This window comes from Trichomycterus rosablanca, chromosome 12, assembly GCF_030014385.1.
Source record: "Trichomycterus rosablanca isolate fTriRos1 chromosome 12, fTriRos1.hap1, whole genome shotgun sequence".
NCBI lineage: Eukaryota > Metazoa > Chordata > Actinopteri > Siluriformes > Trichomycteridae > Trichomycterus > Trichomycterus rosablanca.
The window spans coordinates 1,215,315-1,238,597 of record NC_085999.1 but is presented as its reverse complement, the minus strand read 5'-3'; the positions used below and the strand labels follow the sequence as shown (position 1 = coordinate 1,238,597).

Below are 23,283 nucleotides of genomic sequence, written 5' to 3'. Positions count from 1 at the left end.
GCGCCAGTCCATCACAGGGCACACACACACATTCACCTATAGGGCAATTCAGTGTCTCCAGTTAACCTCACTGCATGTTTTTGGACTGTGGGAGGAAACCGGAGCGCCCGGAGGAAACCCACGCAGACCGCCCCAGACCTGGGGATCGAACCCAGGACCTTCTTGCTGTAAGGTGATAGTGCTACCCACCGAGCCACCGTGCCGCCAGATGGGAAATAAATGAGATAATGGCTAATTTAGGCGGAACTTGTTCGTTTATTATTGCAGATGCAGAAATTTCCTCGCAACTATAATAATACACTGGTGGTCGTAATGTTTTGGCTCATCAGTTGCATTAACCGATCCAGTGTCCATTTGTGTCCGGCTGCTTTTCTATAAGTTGTTTAGCTGTACGATACAGATGTGGAGGTACCTCAGGTCTTAGTGTAAGTCACAACTGATCTGTTCGCTCCAGGTGGAAGTGTTTCTATTCATCATGGACTATCTCAAAAGCTTTTGTTTTCCTTTTCTTTCAAAACCTGGATCCTGGACCTGCACTGGTGTGGTTTTACTCTGGTGCAGCTGTAGAGCAGGCTAGCCAATCAGTGCAGACATCTGGAGCTCACAAGTTCGAATCTCAGTTCTGCTAAAGGCCGTCCGGGCACCTACTCGGACGATTGGTTCGTCTGAGGAGGTGAGGCAGGGCCATACAGCATAGGGGTTCCTCATAACTGCTGTAATTACAAGCTTCGTCCAGTGTCCATTTGTGTCCGGCTGCGTTTATATTAACTCCTGAAGGTGTTTTAGCTGTATGATACAGATGTGGGGGTACCTCAAGTCTTAGTGTTAGTCACAACTGATTCACTCGCTCCAGGTGGAAGTATTTTAATTCATCATGGACTATCGAATCCTGACATCTGGAGTTCACAAGTTCAAATCTCAGCTCTGCTAAAGTAAGGGAGGCCCTAGGGGTTCCTCATAACTGTCCATTTGTGTCCGGCTGCGTTTATATAAACTCCTGAAGGTGCTTTAGCTGTATATGATACAGATGTGGGGGTACCTCAAGTCTTAGTGTAAGCCAAAACTAATTCATTTAGAGTATAAATGTTATTGTCAGTTTCCCTGGAGTTAAAAAACAGAAAGTCTGGGCCTCCCAGTCTAAATGTGGATTTGGGACAGAGACCACTTTTTTATGTGTGCAACCTGGCAGAGACTCAACCCAAATATTAAACCCTGGGGGGATTTCTATGATATTAATTTCACATATTTATATACTTTTTCTGCTACTTAATTATTATAAACAAGCACTTATGTAACGGCTTATGTAAGACCGATTATAACGTTACATAAGCCGCCCAGCCCGTGTTGTTTTTGAAGTGCAGGGGAGGCACTCAAACCTTCCAGACGGATTCAGAAAGAAGGTCCACGTTTCCCACAGACCGTTTTGTACCGATTATGGTCTTATATTAAGTAAATTATTTTAATCTACGTGCAGAAATAAATAATAATATACGCTGTACAGATATACACTGTACTGTGTATAGTTTTGGAATACAAGTCAAGTGCACTAAACAAATGCGAATAAACAAGGAATTATCGGAGGAACTGACCGAAGTACGGCTCATTCGGGCAGCCCTTCAGCTTCACACCCTTCGGACTCGTCTCGATCAGGAAGTGGCGAACCAGCTCGTTGGTGATGTCACCTGAAACGTTCACGTGAGAAATATAGAGCAGAAATTTTAAACTTTAAGGTATATAAGTAATCAACAAACGATTAGGGGCATTTCTTTCATTTACTATGCTTAAACTTATTAGATAACGTCGGTATAACAAGAATGCCTGCCTGGAGATTGGTGGCAAGGCTCGGTTACAGAATGATGCCCGTCTGACTTGCCAGGTGCAGATAAATGACGTGTCAGTTCCTGGGTGCTCCAGGTGGAAGTGTTTCTATTCAATATGGACTCCCGCTCTTCTGTTTGGAGCTTCTTTTGGGATCCTGAGCTCGCAACTGTCCAGTTTTATTTAATTTAACAGGAACTCTGGCCAGTGATGACATCCCAAGCTCACAAGTTCGAATCTCAGATGTGCTAATGGCCTGCCGGATGGGCATCTACTCGGACAATGATAGGCTCGTCCAAGGAGGGCACGGCCATAAGGGTTCCTCATAACTGCTCTGCTGGTTGACTCATGGTGTCTGCACTCTCAGTGCGCTATACGGATCCCCATAGTACTAAATTGGAAGGAAGGTCTACAGTAACATAGCAGGTTCATGCTTCAGCTTCAGCTTGAACAGCATGCCCCTTCATTAAACACTTCATCGCATTTTAATATGTGTTGATAGGAGCTATGAGCTAAATTATGTGTTCAAGCAGACATTACAGGCTTTCGGATGAATTTGGACACCCCGGTAAGACAGATAAATGAAAAAGATTGGACAGTGAGTAATTATTTCTAAGTGAACTATACAACCTGAGGGCAAAGTGTCAAATACCTTTCTTAATTGGCTGAGCTGTAGGCGGCGCGGAGGCCACCTTCATGGCCAGACCATAGGCCCCCCTGAATGAGTGACTGTCCCGAATGATGAAGGCTCCGGGCTCTCGCTCCTTCAGAATATTAATAGCTGGCAGAGAAGTAAAGAATAACAGACAAAAACGTTTAACTCAGTCTCTCACCATCTTTTAATGAATGGTTGGCAGGTATTAGGTGGGTGGTTTAACCCAGAGACAACTAACATTGCTCTAGTAGAATAGTTTTAACCTCTTGAGACCCTGAGACCACATATGGGGACATCACATTTTGACTTTGTTATGGCTTATAGCTCATTCTGCCTAACTAAGACCTGTTGTCCTCATTAGTAGACACTTTTGTCTGCCACTTATCAAAGAGGTTTAGCTACTATCTTTCAATATGTGAACGCTTTAGCTGTTTCAGCCACATACAGTATAATCGTTAATAACAGCTTTAGGATAATTAAATGAGAACATCAATTGTAAGCCATAGCTTCTGGTTCAATATTGGTGCCTTACATGACAAAGCTCTTTTTAATTAAATGGGCACACTCCAAAACCATGTGGAAAGCATTTGAGTGGCGCCCTGTTGCCCTGATAGTTTGGTACCCTGTCCAGGGTGTTTAAACATTGGGTGGCATCGTGGACTCTGATCATGATGGAACAGTTTGCTAAAATACATTAGATAATAACTAGTTTAGGTAAAATGTGTTTATCTGTTATTGCAGATGTAGAAATCCAGGTATACATCACATCTCCACAAGGAACACACGTCAGGATCTTACCTTGATCTCTGGAGATGTCTGGTTTATACCAGAACCTGGAAGTGTCTTGAACAAACTTTACATTCATTCTGGTCTCTGGGTTTCCATCTAAGAATCAGAAGGAATGATAAGTCAGGTTATATTATTTTAAATAAACATTGTGATTGTGATTATTTATTAATAACAATTACAAACAGCCAAGTCAAAGAAACACAACTGTTTCTCACTAGGTCCTCTGCACTAAACAAGACTTTTACTGAGGTTTCAGGTGGTAAAAATTACAACACTTCTGTGGTAAAAAGTTCAATACCTTTAGGGTAAAAAGTGCAATATATCTGAGGTAAAAAGATAAAAACTCTGAGGTAAAAAGTACAAACCTCTGAGGTAAAAGTACTATATTTCTGAGGTAAAAAGTACGATATTTTTTAGGTAAAAAGTACAAAATCTCTTAAGTAAAAAGTACTACATTTGTGAGGTAAAAAGTACACACCTCTGAGGTATACAGTACTATATTTGTGAGGTAAAAAGTACAATACTTCTGAGGTAAAAAGTGCTATATTTTAGAGGTAAAAAGTACTATATTTCTGAGGTAAAAAGTACTATACTTCTGAGGTAAAAAGTGCTATATTTTAGAAGTAAAAAGTACTATATTTCTGAGGTAAAAAGTACACACCTCTGAGGTAAACAGTACTATATTTGTGAGGTAAAAAGTACAATACTTCTGAGGTAAGAAGTACTATATTTCTGAGGTAAAAAGTACTATATTTCTGAGGTAAAAAGTACTATATTTCTGAGGTAAAAAGTACTATATTTCTGAGGTAAAAAGTACACACCTCTGAGGTAAAAGTACTATACTTCTATGGTAAAAAGTACAATACTTCTGAGGTAAAAAGTACTATATTTCTGAGGTAAAAAGTACACACCTCTGAGGTAAAAAGTACTATATTTCTGAGGTAAAAAGTACAAACCTCTGAAGTAAAAAGTACTATATTTCAGAGGTAAAAAGTACAATACTTCTGAGGTAAAAAGTACTATATTTCAGAAGTAAAAAGTACTATACTTGTGAGGTAAAAAATACAATACTTCTGTGGTAAAAAGTACAATACCTCTAAACTTCTGAGGTAAAAAGTACAATACTTCTGTGGTAAAAAGTACAAAACCTCTAAACTTCTGTGGTAAAAAGTACAACACCTCTAAACTTCTGTGGTAAAAAGTACAATACCTCTGTGGTAAAAAGTACAATACCTCTGTGGTAAAAAGTACAATACTTCTGTGGTAAAAAGTACAATACTTCTGTGGTAAAAAGTACAATACCTCTGTGATTAAAAGCACAATACCTGTGAGGTAAAAAGTACAATACTCCTGAGGTAAAAAGTACTTGGTTTTTGTTTTACTTACCACACATGCTGAGTTTGGAGAAATCCGGCAGTGTGTGGAAGAAGTGCACACTCGGAGTGCTCCCTCCACCGGAAACGGGTGAAGACACCTTTCCGTTAAGGGTGCTGTAGGACTGCGCACCGCTGGGGCGTTCACCGCTCGACATGCGCCTCTTCTCTGGTAGCTGTGGTTGTCTGAAGCCGTCGGTGTAGGGGCCGGGTGAGACGGGGAACGACGGAGTCGAGGGTGGATGGTATCCTGAAGAGCTGCTCTGGCGTGACAGGGCACCGTGCCTCTCGTCTGGCGTGGTGTATCCACTGTGCATTGGATGTCGGTCCAGACTCGGGCTGCCATGGGACACCTGCCCGACCGAGGGGTGGCGCGCCAATACGGGGCTGCCCTGACCGGCCTGGGTGAGAGACGCCTGTCTGCTTAACACTGGGCTGATCTGATTAGGTTGGATGACAGACTGGGAGAGGGGCATCTGATAGCCTAGAGAGGGGCTTTGGTGGCCCTGTCTGGTCAGTGTGGGGCTGCCCTGGGTGGCCTGGGTAACCGGCGTTTGCCTGCTTAGGATTGGGCTGCTTTGGTTAGGCTGGATTGTGGATTGACTGAGAGATGGCTGGTACCCACTTTGAAAGCCTTGTCTGCTCAGAATTGGGCTGCTCTGGGTGCCCTGACTGATGGGCATCTGTCTGCTCAGCCCCGGGCTGCTTTGCGTCGCTTGAGAAACCATGCCGTGTCTCGGAAGAACGGGGCTGCCTGACGATCCGAGCTGATAGCCATTAGACGGAGGCGGCTGGTAGCTCAGGATGGGACCGTTGTAGTCAGTAAGCCGGTGCTGGAGAGCAGGATTGAATGTCATTTCGGCGGGTATGGTGTGGTGAAGTGCGCCGGCGCTACCCGGCATGGGTTGAACAGCAACAGCGTTGGGCTGGATGCGCTCTGGGGGTGAGGAATAAAAATCTGGACTGACGTAGCTGCTTGACAGGTTGCTTGGGGTTGTGTAGGAGGAATAGGATCGTGTCGGGGACTGCAAGGTGCTCTGGGAGGGTGGTGAATGGAAATCGAGGTCTCCAGCTCTGTGAGATGGAGTGCTAAGGCCTACTCCACTATCAGCCAACCGGTGCTCCCTGGAAGACAGATTAACACTGTATTAGTAAGATAAAGGTAGATTGTGGGGTTGCATTATACACTATATGGCCAAAGGTATTCGTATCTGTTAGAAATTGGTGTAGCATTCAAACTTAACCATTAGACAGAGTGTCCATATACTTTTGGCCATTTATTGTATATATTATTCAGTACAGCTGGATTCATATCACACCCACGAAACCACCGGTTAAACTGTCATACCCTTCCAGGTTTTGCACTGGGCTGCTAGAAGACAGCGGTGGGTTAAAGGGATGAGATACGGAGGCTCCTCGGGCCAAACTGCCACTCTCAAAAGTTGGAGACACGGGAGAGGACGGCTGCCCACCAGCCACCGCCGCTGAACGAGCAACTGATGCCACGTAGCTTCTGGGCTCTGCAAAGAAACACACACAACATCATCAAATACTGTCTATGGCACTTTATTTCTAAAAAAACAGGCAGAGGTAGCTTAGTGGTTAAGGTTTGGGACTTTTAATCGGAAAGTCATCAGTTCAAGCCCCGTAACCACCAAGTTGGCACTGTTGTGCACCTGAGTGGCAGTGAACCCTCAAGATTTCAAGTAAGTTGGATAAAAGTCTTTAAACCTACAAACAGTCCAAAAAACATTAGGCTCCTGAATTGTGCAATAGAACAGCGTGTGCATAATATTCTAATGTTGCTGGTTCAAGCCCCTGATGATGCCACATGTCAGGGGTTGGGCTCACAAATACCGAAGGCAAATAGTGTTACGTGATACTAGACATTATTATTAGTATTATTATTATTATTATATTTTATTTATGCATTTTCTCCCAGTTTTCATCTTCCGCTGCTGGTGGATCCCAGATTGCGGTCGAGGCGGGTATATTGCTGCTCACGCCTCCTCCGACCCGCGTGCAGCCCTCAGCGGAACCCTCTTACACCCATGCACTCTGCACAGGCGCCTCTATCTGCCAATCAGGGTCCTTACACAGCGCTTGAAGACCCCGCCCACATAGTCCGGTCACCCCACCCTAACAGAACCAAGTCTGCTGCAGGCACTGCCATTTATGCCCGCTAGATGGCGCCCGGCCGACCAGTGGCAACACCGAGTTTCGAACCAAGGAGTTCAGAATCTCGCCGCTGGTGTGCTAGCAGAATATCCCACTTAGTTTTATTACTATTATTATTATTGTTGTTGTTGTTTTGTTGTTGTTTTTTTGTTATTGTTATTATTATTACTATTATTGGTGTTGTTGTTTTGTTGTTGTTTTGTTATTATTATTATTATTGTAATTATTATTATTATTATTATTGTTATTGTTTTATTTTTATTATTAACATAATATTATTATTATTATTATAATTATTATTAATATTGTTATTGTTTTATTTCTATTATTATTATTAACATAATATTATTATCAATATTATTATTGTAATTATTATTGTAATTATTATAATTATTATTATTATTGTTATTGTTTTATTTTTATTATTATTAATATTATTATTGTAATTATTATTGTTATTATTATTATTATTGTTGTTATTAATTATTGTTATTATTTTTTTATTATTATTACTATTATTATTATTTTTATTGTCGTCTCTGTTGAATTCCATTTTGTCACTGATAGATGGAAACAGCCATATTGTTGACACCACAAAAAAAGCCGAGATGATCCTTAAACTCTAAATAATAAACAAAACATGAATGATGGATGTGATGTACCATGACTGTAATCTTGAATAAAAATAATCAGAACTGTGTTGTTGATGGAGCTCATGGTGAGAAAACAGATGAAGTAAAGCCGTAATCACACCAGATTTTAGACACACCACACCATCATTAGAGATTTATTCTCTAATGATGTTTATCTCCACCATGACAGAGAACCTGCAAACCGAGTACATCTGCTGCATCGTGTTCAGCCAATCAGAGGCAGGATTTATGGAGAGAGAGAGAGGCTGTTGATTGGTCGCACCAGCAGTGAACAGAGGCCGGGGTGCTGTGCTGTGCAGCAGGAAAATAAAATAAAGTATAGAGTTTATAGTCACTCCAGGATGATGGATAATCTAGTGCAGGGGTGCCCACACTTTCGTGGCATGAGATCTGCTACTTCAGTCAACAGGTCATCATGATCTACTTTTTAAGGGTGGCCTCATCATTTTTCAAGAAAGCTTTGTAGTTTTTTAAAATGCACTTCAGTTCTGTTCCAAGCGAGTGAAAGATCACACTAACATTATTCTGATGATTTACACTGAACGGTGTCGGTCAGATTTATGTAGTCTGGACAGTAGCTGCTGATGCTGATTCTCAAGTAAGTAAGGGTGGACTTCATTATTTTTAAGTTGGAAATGGTTGATTCACACAAGCAGGTCGATCCAAAAATGCTGTCAAATATGCTGCACATTTTCTTATGTTTGGATATTTTTCGTCAGACAGAAAGTTCCAAAATTGTCCAGCAGAGGCGCTTGACTTCATATGAATGTCAGATTGTTAAAGGGTTAAAATTTCTCCATCAGCTTCCTCCACGTATGAATGAAACCGCGCCTCTGCAGCGTTCTCACCCGAATCGAAGCGTTTTTGTTTTCTCTGTTCTTGGTTGCCTCTCATCTTCACAAACAGTGCAGGTAACAAAAGGAAAAATGCAAAAATGGCGCAAACTGGCTACTGATGATTGAAAACGTTCTAGATTAGCGGTGCTTTAGGCGGACTGAGGCGTAGCTGTGGTAACAAACCGCAGATTAAAGAAACAGCGGCCACATTTCATGTCAATCACGTTGACCTGTTTGAATGAGGCCAGCGTGCACTGTGCGATCAACTGGTAATCGACGCAATCGACGTACTGGGCACCCCTGATCTAGTGCTTCTTTTTTTAGCTTTTCTTGGAAACCGCTGACTCAAACAGGCTGGGAAATGAGAGATGCAACCAAACACTTCTGCCTTTATTTGCTCTTTCAAATGTATTTTAGAAGATACGGTTCAGCTAAAATGCTATTTTGCTAACGTAATTGCTCGTCTCCAGTGTCCCACTCCCAGCCAAACCATTCTCATTCTGTAAGCCAGCGTCTCTGGTGTGACCGCGGCCTTAAAAGCACAACCGTTTAGTAAAACCTCGGTACAGTTATGTGGACGGGTTAAAAACAAAGTAGGGTAGCTGCTCTTCATTAGCACCGAGCCCTTACCTTCCTCTCCCTCGCTCTCTGTACCGAGCAACACAGAACGTAAGCCAAGAGAGAATACAGACAGAAATACAGACAGTGTTTTACTTGGAAACAGACTGCAGGAATAAAAGGAACAAAATAGAGTAAAAGTATTAAAGAAAGAAAAAATAAGTCATTTAGCATCTGAGCTCTAACATGAACATCCATGACTTGGTCTAACTAAAAACAAACCCAACTACGTTTAATGTTCCATTTTAAGTCCTGGCCACCTTGATTTGGACCCTAAATATCATTTTTGGCCCTTGGTCCGTATTATTTGGGTTAAAACTAGCATTGCGTGAGACTGCTGAAGGAATTCGATGTTTTATGAGCCAGCCAGCCAAGTCAAACACCTCTCACCTCTTTTTTTTTTACCGAAATCATAAAGCGTTCCAGGGAATTCATGCTCTCACATTCTGGTGGTCTGTTTATAATCTGACGTGACTGATGTCGAGCTGGAGGTCAAACGTACCACGGCTTTAAGTTTACACATTCTCCAAGCAATGAGGCTCTTTTATTTAATCTGTCTCATATATAAAAGCACTCGCAGCCATACGTCCACCTCTCAGGCTACACTCGCACCAACGTAACGGCGTATAAAACCTATAGACGTGTATTTACGGGCACTTAGAAGCTCAGCGCCTCGGGACGTGAGAGCGCTCGTAAAGAAAGATGTAGAGTTCACTTCCATATACTGCATTTTATTTCCTTTATTATAAATGTAAAGTGTAAAAGTGTAAGCAGCCCTGGGGAGGATGGATTTACAGGACACACCGTATGTCCAAAAGTATATGGACGAGTTGCTTTGCTGTTCTTGCTACTGTTAAAGTCAAATTGATTTGATTTGACTCAAAATGAAATGTCCACTTAATTTTGGCATATAATGTTTTTTTTTTTAGGTGAAGAAATTATTTTTGGTATTTGGGTTATTTTATTATTATATACACCAATCAACCATAACATTAAAACCACCTCCTTGTTTCTACACTCAGTGTCCATTTTATCAGCTCCACTTACCATATAGAAGCACTTTGTAGTTCTACAATTACTGACTGTAGTCCATCTGTTTCTCTGCATGCTTTGTTACCCCCTTTCATGCTGTTCTTCAATGGTCAGGACCCCCACAGGACCACCACAGAGCAGGTATTATTTAGGTGGTGGATCATTAGTGTGTTAGTGTGTGTTGTGCTGGTATGAGTGGATCAGACACAGCAGCGCTGCTGGAGTTTTTAAACACCTCACTGTCACTGCTGGACTGAGAATCGTCCACCAACCAAAAATATCCAGCCAACATCGCCCCGTGGGCAGCGTCCTGTGACCACTGATGAAGGTCTAGAAGATGAGCGACTCAAACAGCAGCAATAGATGAGCGATCGTCTCTGACTTTACATCTACAAGGTGGACCGACTAGGTAGGAGTGTCTAATAGAGTGGACAGTGAGTGGACACGGTATTTAAAAACTCCAGCAGCGCTGCTGTGCTGATCCACTCATACCAGCACAACACACACTAACACACCACCACCATGTCAGTGTCACTGCAGTGCTGAGAATGATCCACCACCTAAATAATACCTGCTCTGTGGGGGACCTGTGGGGGTCCTGACCATTGAAGAACAGGGTGAAAGGGGGCTAATAAGGCATGCAGAGAAACAGATGGACTACAGTCAGTGATTGCAGAACTACAAAGTGCTTTTATATGGTAAGTGGAGCTGATAAAATGGACAGTGAGTGTGGAATGTTTGCATTATTTATACATAGTTGGATGCTCACCTGATCCTGATTGGCTGAGAAGTATGTCGGCTGGGTTATGTGGCTTTAGGCCCAGGAAGGACAGCGGTGTTTTAGCCAGACCTGGAGGAGAGCGAGCTGAAAAAGAAAGAAACACAAAACGTTTAATGTTTAATGTTCAGCTCAGGCCTGTTTCAGTCATTCTTAACAGCTCAGATCTGCATGTATGTGCTACAAGTGACTATTCTTAAATTCTAATTACATATATTTTATTTTGATTTACAGATCTGGGCTGTTAAGAAAGCAAAGTGGTATTTACACTGGGGGATTGTGCAAAAGCTTCATGCACCATGGCTAGGCCATGCTAGCTTCCGTTTAACATGTGGACACTCTTTGTCAATAAAACAGAAGCACACGGTCATGCAGACAACCAAACATCAACAAAACACTCAAACAGAATCAAAGAAACGACCGAATCAGAACTGGTGATTTTAGCAATTTCGTCAACAACAGCAGTGAACGGCGCTGCCTGGCCAGACAAGACGAAACAGAGCATGCAGGACATAAACGTATGGATGGATCTGAAGCAGCAGCCATTTAGGGTCATGGTGGACACGGGATACACACTGTTGAAGCCAACCGTGTTCAAGCAAGTTCTCCACTTACCAAATACAAATCCATACAATTATTTGTTTGGCAGCCTAAACATAATGAAAATGGAGGGTTGGGGTGGATAGTGGGAGAAGGGGGCCGCAGGGACGGAACCAACATCATCGTTCATTCCTTCCAAATCCCAAAACAACTACAGCGGTACCTTGTATCTCAATGTCCCCTACACTCAAAATCATGAGCTGAATCTGCATCAGTGTGGAATAAGCGTCAGATCCAGGGTTACAGCTCCACATGTATCTGTGTTTATCTGGATTCTCCTCCCTGTTTCACTTTTAAACTTGTGTTACAGCTCCAGCTTCTGAGAAATGGTGAGAATCAGAATCAGCTTCTCCCAGAGTCTAAAACGCTTCTGTTTGAAAATAAATCTTAACGTGGTTTAATGTAGTAAAAGAAGGAGACAGGAGCACTAAACTTCTCTTCATTATTACTGCAAGTTTTGTGCACCCGCCGTCACACTTTATAGGAAATAACAGCACAGCAACTAAAGTGCAGCTTTTATTGTATTGTTATTGATGTTTAACTGTTAGTAATTGTATTTCAGTGTGTTTATATTATATTTGTGTTATTTTCAGTGTTTAAGTGTCAAAAACAACCTCATTATTTTACATGAGACTAAAATATCTGCAGCTTCACAGGACCATGGACGCATTAACAGGTTTCCCAAACATCCTTATGGGAAAAAATACCTTTAAACTCTTGAACGTCCCAGAACCGACTGATGTCCAGTTTTAAGCTATCGCTGTATTTTAAATTCTTTGTATATAAGCCAAAAGTACCATAAATCTTAGACTAACGCCCCCCATATAAGTCATACTACAATGAAAGCTGTCAGGCATCATTTGGGAATCCATATGGTAGCCCAATATCGAAGGGACAGGGGGGTATCATTCCTACCCAAGCATCAGGGCATGAACCGGTTTCAGCACGTTTGGTGAGAAGAAATGCAATTCGGAGCCAGAACTGGATCTAAAGGGGGTCCCCATGTAGGGCGCTTGTAAAGAGGCTCTTTACGAGGACGCCGTAAAACCCAACTGACGGGGGGTCGGGGAATTCTGGGGCAGTTATGAGCCAGTTAGTGATTAAACTGTTCTATCAGGGATTATCAGAATACGATTCTGTCGGAGGTTTACCTCACCGGCTCACACACGGGCCCAAAAATAGCTGATGGAGTCGCTTTATAGAGGAACAGGGGATCCAGGGGTGCGTCAGGAACACATATTCACTGATAATTGGCCACACGAAGGTCTGCAGATGTGGCCCGTTTATTAACAAAACGTTAAACCAGACCTCAGTTCAGCCCGGTGAGGCCTGGCGTTGGTTTACAGACCGCATGTGAGTATTTTTTGGAAGAGGAAAATCTATCCTATATATATATATAAAAGGGGTTTTAAAGAAAAGAAACCCACCACCATATCGGAACATAACATTTATATGAGTACAACATATTAAAATCATCATTAAAATAAATACTGCAAGTTCAGGTAAACAAACACCAGTGCTGACATCCCAAGCTTGTAGGTTCGAATCTTAGTGCTGCTATTGGCTGGCCGGACAGCAATACAGACGATGATCGTAGGGATTTTTTATAACTGCTGCACCTTAACAGCCCTCTGCTGGCTGATCAATGGTACTGCACACTGAACAGAGACGAGGTATAATGGGGATCAGTGCGTGAGCAGGACAGCCCATGCTGCTCCAAGACGCTGAAATAAGAAGGTGGAAGAAACCAGAGAGTATAGCGTGGTCCTCCGTACCTGTTAATGTTATCTGTAAGAATTTGTTGATGGCAAAATAGGGGCTAAATGAAGGAGGAATCATATAAATAATGATTGTAACCATGGACCGGTTTAAGGTCTCATCCTTGACTAATGCTTATTTTCAAAAGACAAAGTTAGCTTTTAAGGATAAGACGCGACTCAGGTGGCGCAGTGGTAAAACACACTAGCACACCAGAGCTGACATCTCAAACTCAGTGGCTTTTTGAACAACGTTTGGCTGTTGTTTATACAGATAGGGAGATGGATAGTGACTGGTTGGTGTCGCCTGGAGTCGAGGATTTATGCGCTGATCAGGGTGTGGCTCTCCATACACAAAGCTGATCCACATATGAACTCACCTCGAGCAGGTAAAAAGATGCAGTCGGTACTGCACATGTGTGTCAGTTCGCTCTCCTCAATCGGGGCGGGGGTCAGCACCAGTACAGAGGAAGCATAACGCAATCGGGGTAAAAACTGGCCGTACTTGGTGAAATAAAGTAATTCTGATTCTGAATTCGAACCCCACCGTGACAGGTTGCTACTGTTGTACCCTTAAGCAAGACCTCAGCTATGCTACCAGTCAGCTGAGCGCCCCCTAGTGGACATAATTGACAGTGCCAGCAGCGGACAAAACAATGAGGCAGGCAAAAATACCCTCCTGACCTTGGAGGCTCCAGCAGCGTATGACGCTTAAACTGAATAAATAAATAAAAGTTACGTTCGATAAAAGTGTCGGCTAAATACTAATCAATTCGATTCAGACCGGATTTCGAACGAACATTCGCTAAGCTCTACGGCGCCCTCCTCCTCCCGACGGGAAACTTACACAGGTTGAAGTAAGGGGTTTGTGGCGAGACTGGGAATGCTGGGGTTTGGGGGAAGACCTCACCGCCCGCAAATGGTGGAGGGCTCACGGGAGCCCCGTCCATCTCCTCGAAGGCTTCTTTGTAGCTGTGCATTTGTCCCTGGAGAGGAACAACAAAGGTAAACATACGTACCCAAACAAATACACATCAATAAAATTTGGGCGAGCGGGTTGCCGGGTCTACCTCCTTGGGCCGGCCCCCTGGGTTCAGAGCGATGGTATTGGCCAGTTCTGGTGAGATGCAGCGAATAGGGGAGCGGACCCGGGTGGAGCTGTCATCCTGGGACTGTCCTTCGCTGGTGGTCCGGCGTCGTCCTGGTCCTGCGGCATCGTCTGGCACGTCGTGAGATTGTACCCCTGACGAACCACCAAAAAAAAGGAGCATCGTTAGCCATAAATAATCTTGTATTAATTTTATGCAACATTAAAAGCATAATAAATAATATAAAATAAATAAATAAATAAATAAATAAATAAGACAGTTTAGCAGTTTCGTGTTTCTACGTCATTTAATCTTTGTCTCCTGACGTCCTAAATTATTGGTATAGTGATTATGATGGACTACAGCTGGTGACTTACACTGATCAGCCATAACATTAAAACCACCTCCTTGTTTCTACACTCACTGTCCATTTTATCAGCTCCACTTACCAAATAGAAGCACTTTGTAGTTCTACAATTACTGACTGTAGTCCATCTGTTTCTCTACATACTTTTCTAACCTGCTTTCACCCTGTTCTTCAATGGTCAGGACCCCCACAGGACCACCACAGAGCAGGTATTATTTAGGTGGTGGATGATTCTCAGCACTGCAGTGACACTGACATGGTGGTGGTGTGTTAGTGTGTGTTGTGCTGGTATGCGTGGATCAGACACAGCAGCGCTGCTGGAGTTTTTAAATACCGTGTCCACTCACTGTCCACTCTATTAGACACTCTTACCTAGTCGGTCCACCTTGTAGATGTAAAGTCAGAGGCGATCGCTCATCTATTGCTGCTGTTTGAGTCTTCTAGACCTTCATCAGTGGTCACAGGACGCTGCCCACGGGGCGCTGTTGGCTGGATGTTTTTGGTTGGTGGACGATTCTCAGTCCAGCAGTGACAGTGAGGTGTTTAAAAACTCCAGCAGCGCTGCTGTGTCTGATCCACTCATACCAGCACAACACACACTAACACACCACCACCATGTCAGTGTCACTGCAGTGCTGAGAATCATCCACCACCTAAATAATACCTGCTCTGTGGGGGTCCTGACCATTGAAGAACAGCATGAAAGGAGCTAACAAAGCATGCAGAGAAACAGATGGACTACAGTCAGTAATTGTAGAACTACAAAGTTCTTCTATATGGTAAGTGGAGCTGATAAAATGGACATTGAGTGTAGAAACAAGGAGGTGGTTTTAATGTTATGGCTGGTCAGTGTTTATTGGCTCTGAACTGAATATTTTTCCATTAGAATTAGATTAAGCTGGTTGGACATCACCATGGTCTGAGATTCTCAAGGGCAGCACAGAGTGACAGTCCGGGTTGTCGTCCTAACCTTGCCAAGAGACCACTGTTCCATCTATATAATGGATGCTATCAAAGCAGCTCTGTGTATATGAAGAAGTCACCAGTAAAGTTTGGACTGTTGGAGGAAACCAAAGCACCCAAAGGAAACCGAAACAGAAAGGACCCTGGATGCCTGGCCCGGGAATCAAACCCAGGCCCTTCTCACCGTAGAGCTACCCACTGAGCCACCGTGTCCTGTCTGTAAACTTTTGACCTCAAATATTTCCCCAGTGTTTATTATAAGAAGCTTAGTAGTAGGTTTGAGCTTCTCTGCAAATCTGGATAATCCACGTTAGCCTATTAATCTCAAAGTGGATGCTAAGCCTCTTAACAAGTCACTTTCGATACCAGAAGCCACCATCGGGGTCTCCAGCAGAGGAAGAGGAACTGGCTATGACTGGCTATGAATTTGTGATCAAAAGCAGGGTCTACCCCAGGGTCTTCTCCAAGTTGGCTGTGCCTGGTAGACCTCCAACGAGAGGCGTCCACCACCTCAACTTGCTCCTCTCTACATGAAGGAGCTCCAGAAGTTCTAGAAGCTCCAGAGCTCCTTCACGGAGAGTACGTCCTGCAATTCGCCAAGGGAACCCTCATTTCGGCAGCTTGTATTCATGATTTCGTTCTTTTGGTCATTACCCAAAGCTTACGCCCATAGGTGAGGGTGGGGACATCAATCAAGAGATTGAGAAGGTTAGCTGAGAGCTTTGCTTTACGACTCAGCTCCTTCTTCGCCATCATGGTCGATCTCACAATCCCTCTTTCTATCTCCAAACTCCTTTACTTGAGGGTAGGTTTGGGATTTCTATTTCACAACTCCATCCTAAGATTTCAACTGCTGAATCAAAAGTAGAGCTGAACTTTAGTAGATCAGGATTATTAGATCCACATGGAGCTGGACCTCAGAACCTCCGACCAAGCCAGATGACTTGATCACTCACATGTTCCTGGCCCCCGTAGGTTTCCGAATGCGGCCCGGCCCAGACGGGGGCGTGCACGACCACACCCTGCTGAGAAACAGAGTGTTTTCCAGAAACCAAGCAACAACCCAAGGAAAATATTTACCAGCTCATTCAGTCGTGGAGCACGTGAGCATCATGGATTGTCTGGAGCTTTAGGTATCATAACAGAAACTGAAGCAAATCAGATTATCAAACTTCTGGAGCCACTGGTGCCTCCAGAGAGCCGTTTAAACCAGTAGTTTAAAACAATCCAAGTCCAAATGATTACCTGTTTAAGCACTTCATTAGTTGGATCAGGTGTTAGGAACCACCTATTCATGAATTATGATGGGTCCAAAACTGGAACCCTGTCAAGGTGATCAGGGAAACACAGAACCTTAAACCATCTGTTGGAACCTTCAACAGGAAGCATCCAGTAGGCATCCTTCTCAGATTACTGCAAAAGACCTCCAAAAGCTCCTGAGCTCTTCCTGGATTGCTGAGGTCCTCACATGATAGATTGAGTTTCCCAGCAATCCAGCAAAGCTCAAGACCACAGGTGAGGATGGTGGGACCCGGTGGAGACATTGATTAACCGGTAAAATATGGACAGTTGTTTGATGTCAATCTCACAAACCTTCTTCCCATCACTCGTAAACAAGACCCTAAAATAGTCAAACTCCTCCAGACTCCTGCAGAAAGTAGTTATTGAAGATGAACGAATGAGATGATCAGGGAAACACAGAACCTTAAACCACCTGCTGGAATCCGGGTGACCTTCAACAGGAAGCATCCAGCAGGCATCTTTCTCAGATGTCTGAACCAACCCAACTTGCTCCTCTCTTCGCAAAGTACCTCCAGAAGCTCCAGAGCTCCTCCTGGATTGCTGAGGTAGTTTCCCAGCAAGCCCACCGGAGAAAACTTCAGTTCAGTGGCATGTATCCTCAAGTGTCTCATTCTTTTGGTCATTAGCAAAGCTCATGACCACAGGTGAGGACGGTGGGATGTCCATCTTACGAACCCTCTTCCCATCACTCATAAACAAGACCCTGATATACTCGACCCCTTCACCTGGTGTAGGTTCTCATCCCTTACCCTAAAGGAGCAAGCATGTCACCAGAAAGTAGTTATTGAAAATGAATGAATGAGTTCATCATGGAAACACAGAACCTTAAACCACCTGCTGGAATCCAAACCGTCTCCCAGTTTGCGTCTTGTTGCTAAAGCAACACCAAAACATGAAAACCCTGAATTTATGGATTTGGGAGTGAAGGCTGCATTCGGAACTCGATTTAGGCTGAAAATTTATCCCAGATACTCGGGCGTCATTTCTCTTCGGGACGTCTTATGAACACGCAATAGGAACATAATGATCGCAGCTGTGCATGTCAAACACTGCGGGCCGTTTCCTCAGCGACTCTTCAGGCGTAATGCGTTCAAGATGCTGCAGAGGAGAATCCCAAACCTTCTTCTACTTATTATTATTATTATTATTATTTCCTTGGACCTGACGTTTACCCCTCACTCAGAAACCTATTTAGGCTGAAATTCCTCCACAAGGGGAATACGAGTGCTTCATATCCTGGACATTAATGTGTGTAACGGGGAGGTGTACCTTGATAGAGAGAGACTGAGGCGAATCCCCACACACCTATTAGAAAGGTAAATAGAACCCCTGTACAGATTCTCAATCCAAGAAAGAATAATCAACAATGCAAATACACTGATCAGGCAAAACATTATGACCACCTTTCTAATATTGTGTTGGTCCCCCTATTGCTGCCGAAACAGCCCTGACCCATCGAGGCCTGAAGTCTGACACCTTTCTATCAGAACCAGCAAGTTTGAGCTACAGCAGTTCGTCTGTTGGATCGGACCACACGTGCAACAATGAGCCTTGCCCGTCCATTAGCACTGTTCCTTCCTTGGACCAGTTTTGATAGATACTGACCACTGCAGACCGTGAACACCCCACAAGAGCTGCAGTTTTGGAGATGCTCTGACCCAGTCGTCCAGCCATCACAATTTGGCCCTCAGATCCTCACGCTCGCCCATTTTTCCTGCTTCTAACATCAACTTTGAGGATAAAATGTTCACTTGCTGCCTAATATATCCCCCCCCACTAACAGGTGCCGTGATGAAGAGATAATCAGTGTTATTCACTTCACCTGTCAGTGGTCATAATGTTATGCCAAGCCGATGTACCTGATATCCACAACCAGCAAAGGAGAACAAGGAATAGAACAGGAATAGTGCAGCAATGAGATGGAATTACACCCCTAAACAGACAGAAAGGGAACTCTCTGCGCCTCCCAGTTTTCGGCACTTACAGGTGAACCCCATACCAGTTCCTTTGTGGTTTTATAGGGCATCTCAAACTAGAAAACAGGGACGTTACTAGGGCTTTCCGCTCTCATTAGGCCCTCAAACACTGAGGCGTAAGTAATAGGTAAGTAATAATAAGTAATAACCGGAGCAAACCTTACCGCCTGGCATTACAGCTTCAAGAGAAAACAGGCGTGCCAGCTAATGCATCAACGGAGAGGATAGCAAGAGGTCGCGATACAAAGAAAACTTCCACTCAAAGCGGATTGGTGCTCATAAGACGCGTGTGATAATCAGTCACGTACGATTGACACGTGAATGCCTGGCGCCCCACCTGCTTGCCAAACTAGGTCTCGCAGGGGAGCACAAGACACCGGTTTGAGCAGGAGACACCGAATTTGCTCGTTTTGTACTCAGAGGTCTTATCTGAGGTAACATCTGGGGCCAGACGTCTGCGGCGGACCCATTTCAGGCTTTTGTGGGCCCTCTATCGGAGCGCATACCAGTCGGGAAAAGGAAGCCGGAATCAGGCCACGGCGAGAAGCCTTTCAGAGGACAAAGCACGTGTATTCCCTACCGACTGATAACAGCCGTGCAGCGGTCAGGAGATCTGCGAGGCTTTATCATTGGGATCTGTTCTCGTCCTAGATGCCGAAGTGGACACGGCGGAGAGGGCTTGAAAGAACTCTGTGTCTTGATGCCGTTCTATTGTTCGCTGAGCTTGGCGAACCAGATCTCGTGACGGGCGCTCGGTGGAGGCGGACAAGAGGACAAGTGAGGTCTTTCATGGTCTGGCAAAACCTTCCCTCGGCACGTAGGACGAACGCAGGCTGTTCGGGTCATCGGCTAACAGATTGCGAGAAGAACCTGGTCTAATATTAAGAAAATGAAGTCAGTCGCACCGGAAACGTTCACTTCACGTGTGATTGTAGAATCAACAAGGCAACCTGGTACCGGGAGTCTTTCATTATGGTACATTTGCCTCAATTTAGCTGGCAAGTTTGACAGTCAATGGTTGTTTGACCATGGCAAGGTCCACTTACATGCAATTACTGAGAGTTTGATGATAAACTCAACAGCCATCACACCAGGTTCTTCAAAAACACACAAAGAATAGCTCACTCAGACTACAGAAGCCGAATCCTGGACATATTTGGTAATTTAGAAATCCCAGCCAGATGCATTTTAGGTCCAAAAAAAGGACATGTCCGGGAAAAAGAGGACGTACGGTCACCCTAAGTCACCTTAATGTGATTTGCAGCGGTAAGTGACCATCATTTCCAGTCTAATTCAATTCAAATAGACCAGAAAAACATTTGAACCCATAAACCGCCTGAAAATGATGGAAGATGGTGCTTCATATTTGGGTGTATTGACTGAAGTTCAACACATTATCCAGCCTGAGTAGAAATTATGGAATAAATACACTGATCAGCCATAACATTAAAACCACCTCCTTGTTTCTACACTCACTGTCCATTTTATCAGCTCCACTTACCATATAGAAGCACTTTGTAGTTCTACAATTACTGACTGTAGTCCATCTGTTTCTCTACATGCTTTGTTACCCCCTTTCACCCTGTTCTTCAATGGTCAGGACCCCCACAGGACCCCCACAGAGCAGGTATTATTTAGGTGGTGGATGATTCTCAGCACTGCAGTGACACTGACATGGTGCTGGTGTGTTAGTGTGTGTTGTGCTGGTATGAGTGGATCACACACAGCAGCGCTGATGGAGTTTTGAAACACCTCACTGTCACTGCTGGACTGAGAATCGTCCACCAACCAAAAATATCCAGCCAACAGCAAATTTCTGACATGACCAGTTCCCTAATTTAGCCCCTGTGTGCTAATTTATTTACATTTACATTTTCAGCATTTAGCAGACGCTTTTATCCAAAGCGACTTACACAATGAGCAATTGAGGGTTAAGGGCCTTGCTCAGGGACCCAACAGTGGCAACTTGGTGGTGGCAGGGCTTGAACCGGGAACCTTCTCTTTACTAGTCCAGTACCTTAACCACTGAGCTATCACTGGCAATTTATAGTCACGTTACCCAAAATTGTATAAAATCTTCATTTCATGCTCTAACTAATATTACCAGCAAAATATTGCGTCTCAAAATAAAACTACGAGCGGTCCGCAAAAGTGAACTGTGACGAGTCCTGCTAAAGTTAAAGCAATTTTATTTATAGAATTGTGTTAGAAGCAGTTTTACAGACTCTGAGGTAAGCTGGACAGGAAAAAATGGAAAGCTGGAAGCAGCTGAGAATAAACCATAAAATATCCTAAATATCAGGGACATGAAAGGTGTTATAAACAAACACGGGTGCACAAAGACAAAGGGAATAAATAAAGGGAAGAGAAAGAGATGAATCGGAATGAAGACGGGGCTGGACAATATTATATAGATTTTATCCTGTAACAGCACAACCTTTTTATTCACTTTTACCGACTATGGCTGGTGACTTCTCTGTGCCCATATAAACTGGGGTTAGTTTGAGTTACACTGGATGGATTGATGGATGGGCATTCCATTCCAAAACCACTTCAACTTCTGCATATATATAAGAAAAAGTTATATATTGTGATGTATACCACTTGAGTTTCGGCTATACTGTTCACCCCCGTCTGCATAATGATAGAAAGAGAAAACAGAGAGAAGAGAGAGAAGAGAGAGAGACTAACCAGAAAAGGACTGAGAGCGACGGCGGTCAGGATCGTGAGTCGTTCTGTCTTTGAGGTGACGAGCTGTGTACTCTACAGGGAACGAGCGAGGGGACATGGGTATGGTGAAGGGAAGCAGGAGGTAACAGATGAAGGTGGATAGAAGTGGAGAGGATGAAGAGCGATCCACATACAGGATTAATCCAAAAGGGAGGAAAAGAAAGGTGTTAAAAATGAAATAATAATAATAAAATAAATGTTCATGCTGTAGTGAGATGCTTTATTCTTTAATTTCCACAAAAAAACAACTAAAAAAATAAATAATAACAATAATTCAACAACATGCTTTCATTGCTTTTAAATAAAATAGTGGAGAAACTGGGAAAACTGCAAACATACACGCAAATTACATAAACTACTAGAAAATAAATTATGATCTGTGATTATTTTGCCTACATGCAACCAGTTTAACTAATTACTTTATTGTTAGGACTGAAACAAGAGCAGGAAAAACACAAAATTCTAGTGAATTCCAGCCGTCCAGTAGTTTAATATTTTAGTACTCTATCTATCTATCTATCTATCTATCTATCTATCTATCTATCTATCTATCTATCTATCTATCTATCTATCTATCTATCTATCTTCCTCTGTCTGTCTGTCTAATCTACTCTAATCTAATCTAATCTAATCTAATCTATCTCAATCTATAAAGATTAAACATTAAACGTCGGACGGTTTTTAGCTTGTTCACCGCTAGAGGGAGACAGTGTACTTAGATTCCTTGTTTACTTTAAAATTGTTTACTCTGTAACGGCACTTTTTTATTCTTAATTTATATTTTTATTAGATTTTTAAATGTATGTTAATATGTTTTCTAATAAACCTTCTGTTTTAAGTTTGGCGAATGAATTTTACGAGGTTTGGCAGCCCAAATCTTTGTTGTTGGTCGAGGGGAGTGGAGAAGATGAGAGGTATTTATTTATGTATTTTTTTTTTATTATTTATTTATAAAAAAATTTATTTATTATTATTATTTTCGATTATTTACATATTTGTTATTTATTTAATGTTTTTGTATTATATTTATTTGTTCTTTATTTTTTTTTACTTTTAATTTTCAATGTTTTTCTTATTGTGTAATTAAATATTTATTTAGTAATTATTTTTATTGTTTTATTTGTTTTTCTGTGTTTTTTAATTCTCCCTTTGGATATAAAGTTTAAAAACAGATGACTTTTGCACAACTACTTAAAGCTCAAATCATGGTTCTGCCCCTGAGTCATTAATAAAACAAAAAAATAATAATCCTACTGTTTAATCATGTTTTAATCATTTTATTATTATTATTATTTTAATTATTATTTCTGTATTTTCATTCATTTATGTATTCACTGTCTGTTTTACGATTGCTTTATCCTGGTCAGGGTCATGGTGGGTCTGAATTATTGGACAAAAGGCAGAAACACACCAGTCCATCACAGAGGACACACACACACACACACACACACACACACACACACACACACACACTTAGGGGGACTTTAGTATCTCTAGTTAACCTGACTGCATGTGTTTGTACTGTGGGAGGAAACCGGAGCACCTGGAGGAAACCCACACAGACACAGGGAGAACATGCAAACTCCACACAGAAAGGTCTTGCTGTGAGGCGACAGTGCTACCCACCAAGCCACCTTTATACAGGTGCTTTTTAAATAAACCTGCTCTGCCTGTAATCATTTTATTTTTATTGACTTTTGAGTGAGTTGGACTTTAAGAAATTCACAACCAAATAACCAAAACAAACATGAGGAGCGTTTAATGTAAAGA

At 42.7% G+C, this 23,283-nt stretch overlaps 1 protein-coding gene across 12 annotated transcripts in view; it reads right to left on the bottom strand.

Annotated features, from left to right (window-relative positions):
- Nucleotides 1-23,283, bottom strand: part of tns1b (tensin 1b) — a 237,564-nt gene that overhangs the window by 15,609 nt on the left and 198,672 nt on the right. For 10 of the 12 annotated variants that reach the window (XM_063006567.1, XM_063006573.1, XM_063006568.1 and 7 more), the window contains 8 exons: nucleotides 14,158-14,330; nucleotides 13,935-14,073; nucleotides 10,722-10,817; nucleotides 5,984-6,155; nucleotides 4,649-5,760; nucleotides 3,272-3,358; nucleotides 2,471-2,599; nucleotides 1,590-1,682 (listed from right to left, as the gene is read on the bottom strand). In XM_063006567.1, coding sequence (XP_062862637.1) covers nucleotides 1,590-1,682; nucleotides 2,471-2,599; nucleotides 3,272-3,358; nucleotides 4,649-5,760; nucleotides 5,984-6,155; nucleotides 10,722-10,817; nucleotides 13,935-14,073; nucleotides 14,158-14,330 — 2,001 coding nt within the window. The remainder of the gene's footprint in view (nucleotides 1-1,589; nucleotides 1,683-2,470; nucleotides 2,600-3,271; nucleotides 3,359-4,648; nucleotides 5,761-5,983; nucleotides 6,156-10,721; nucleotides 10,818-13,934; nucleotides 14,074-14,157; nucleotides 14,331-23,283) is intronic. The other 2 variants (XM_063006574.1, XM_063006579.1) reach the window with 1 other exon arrangement.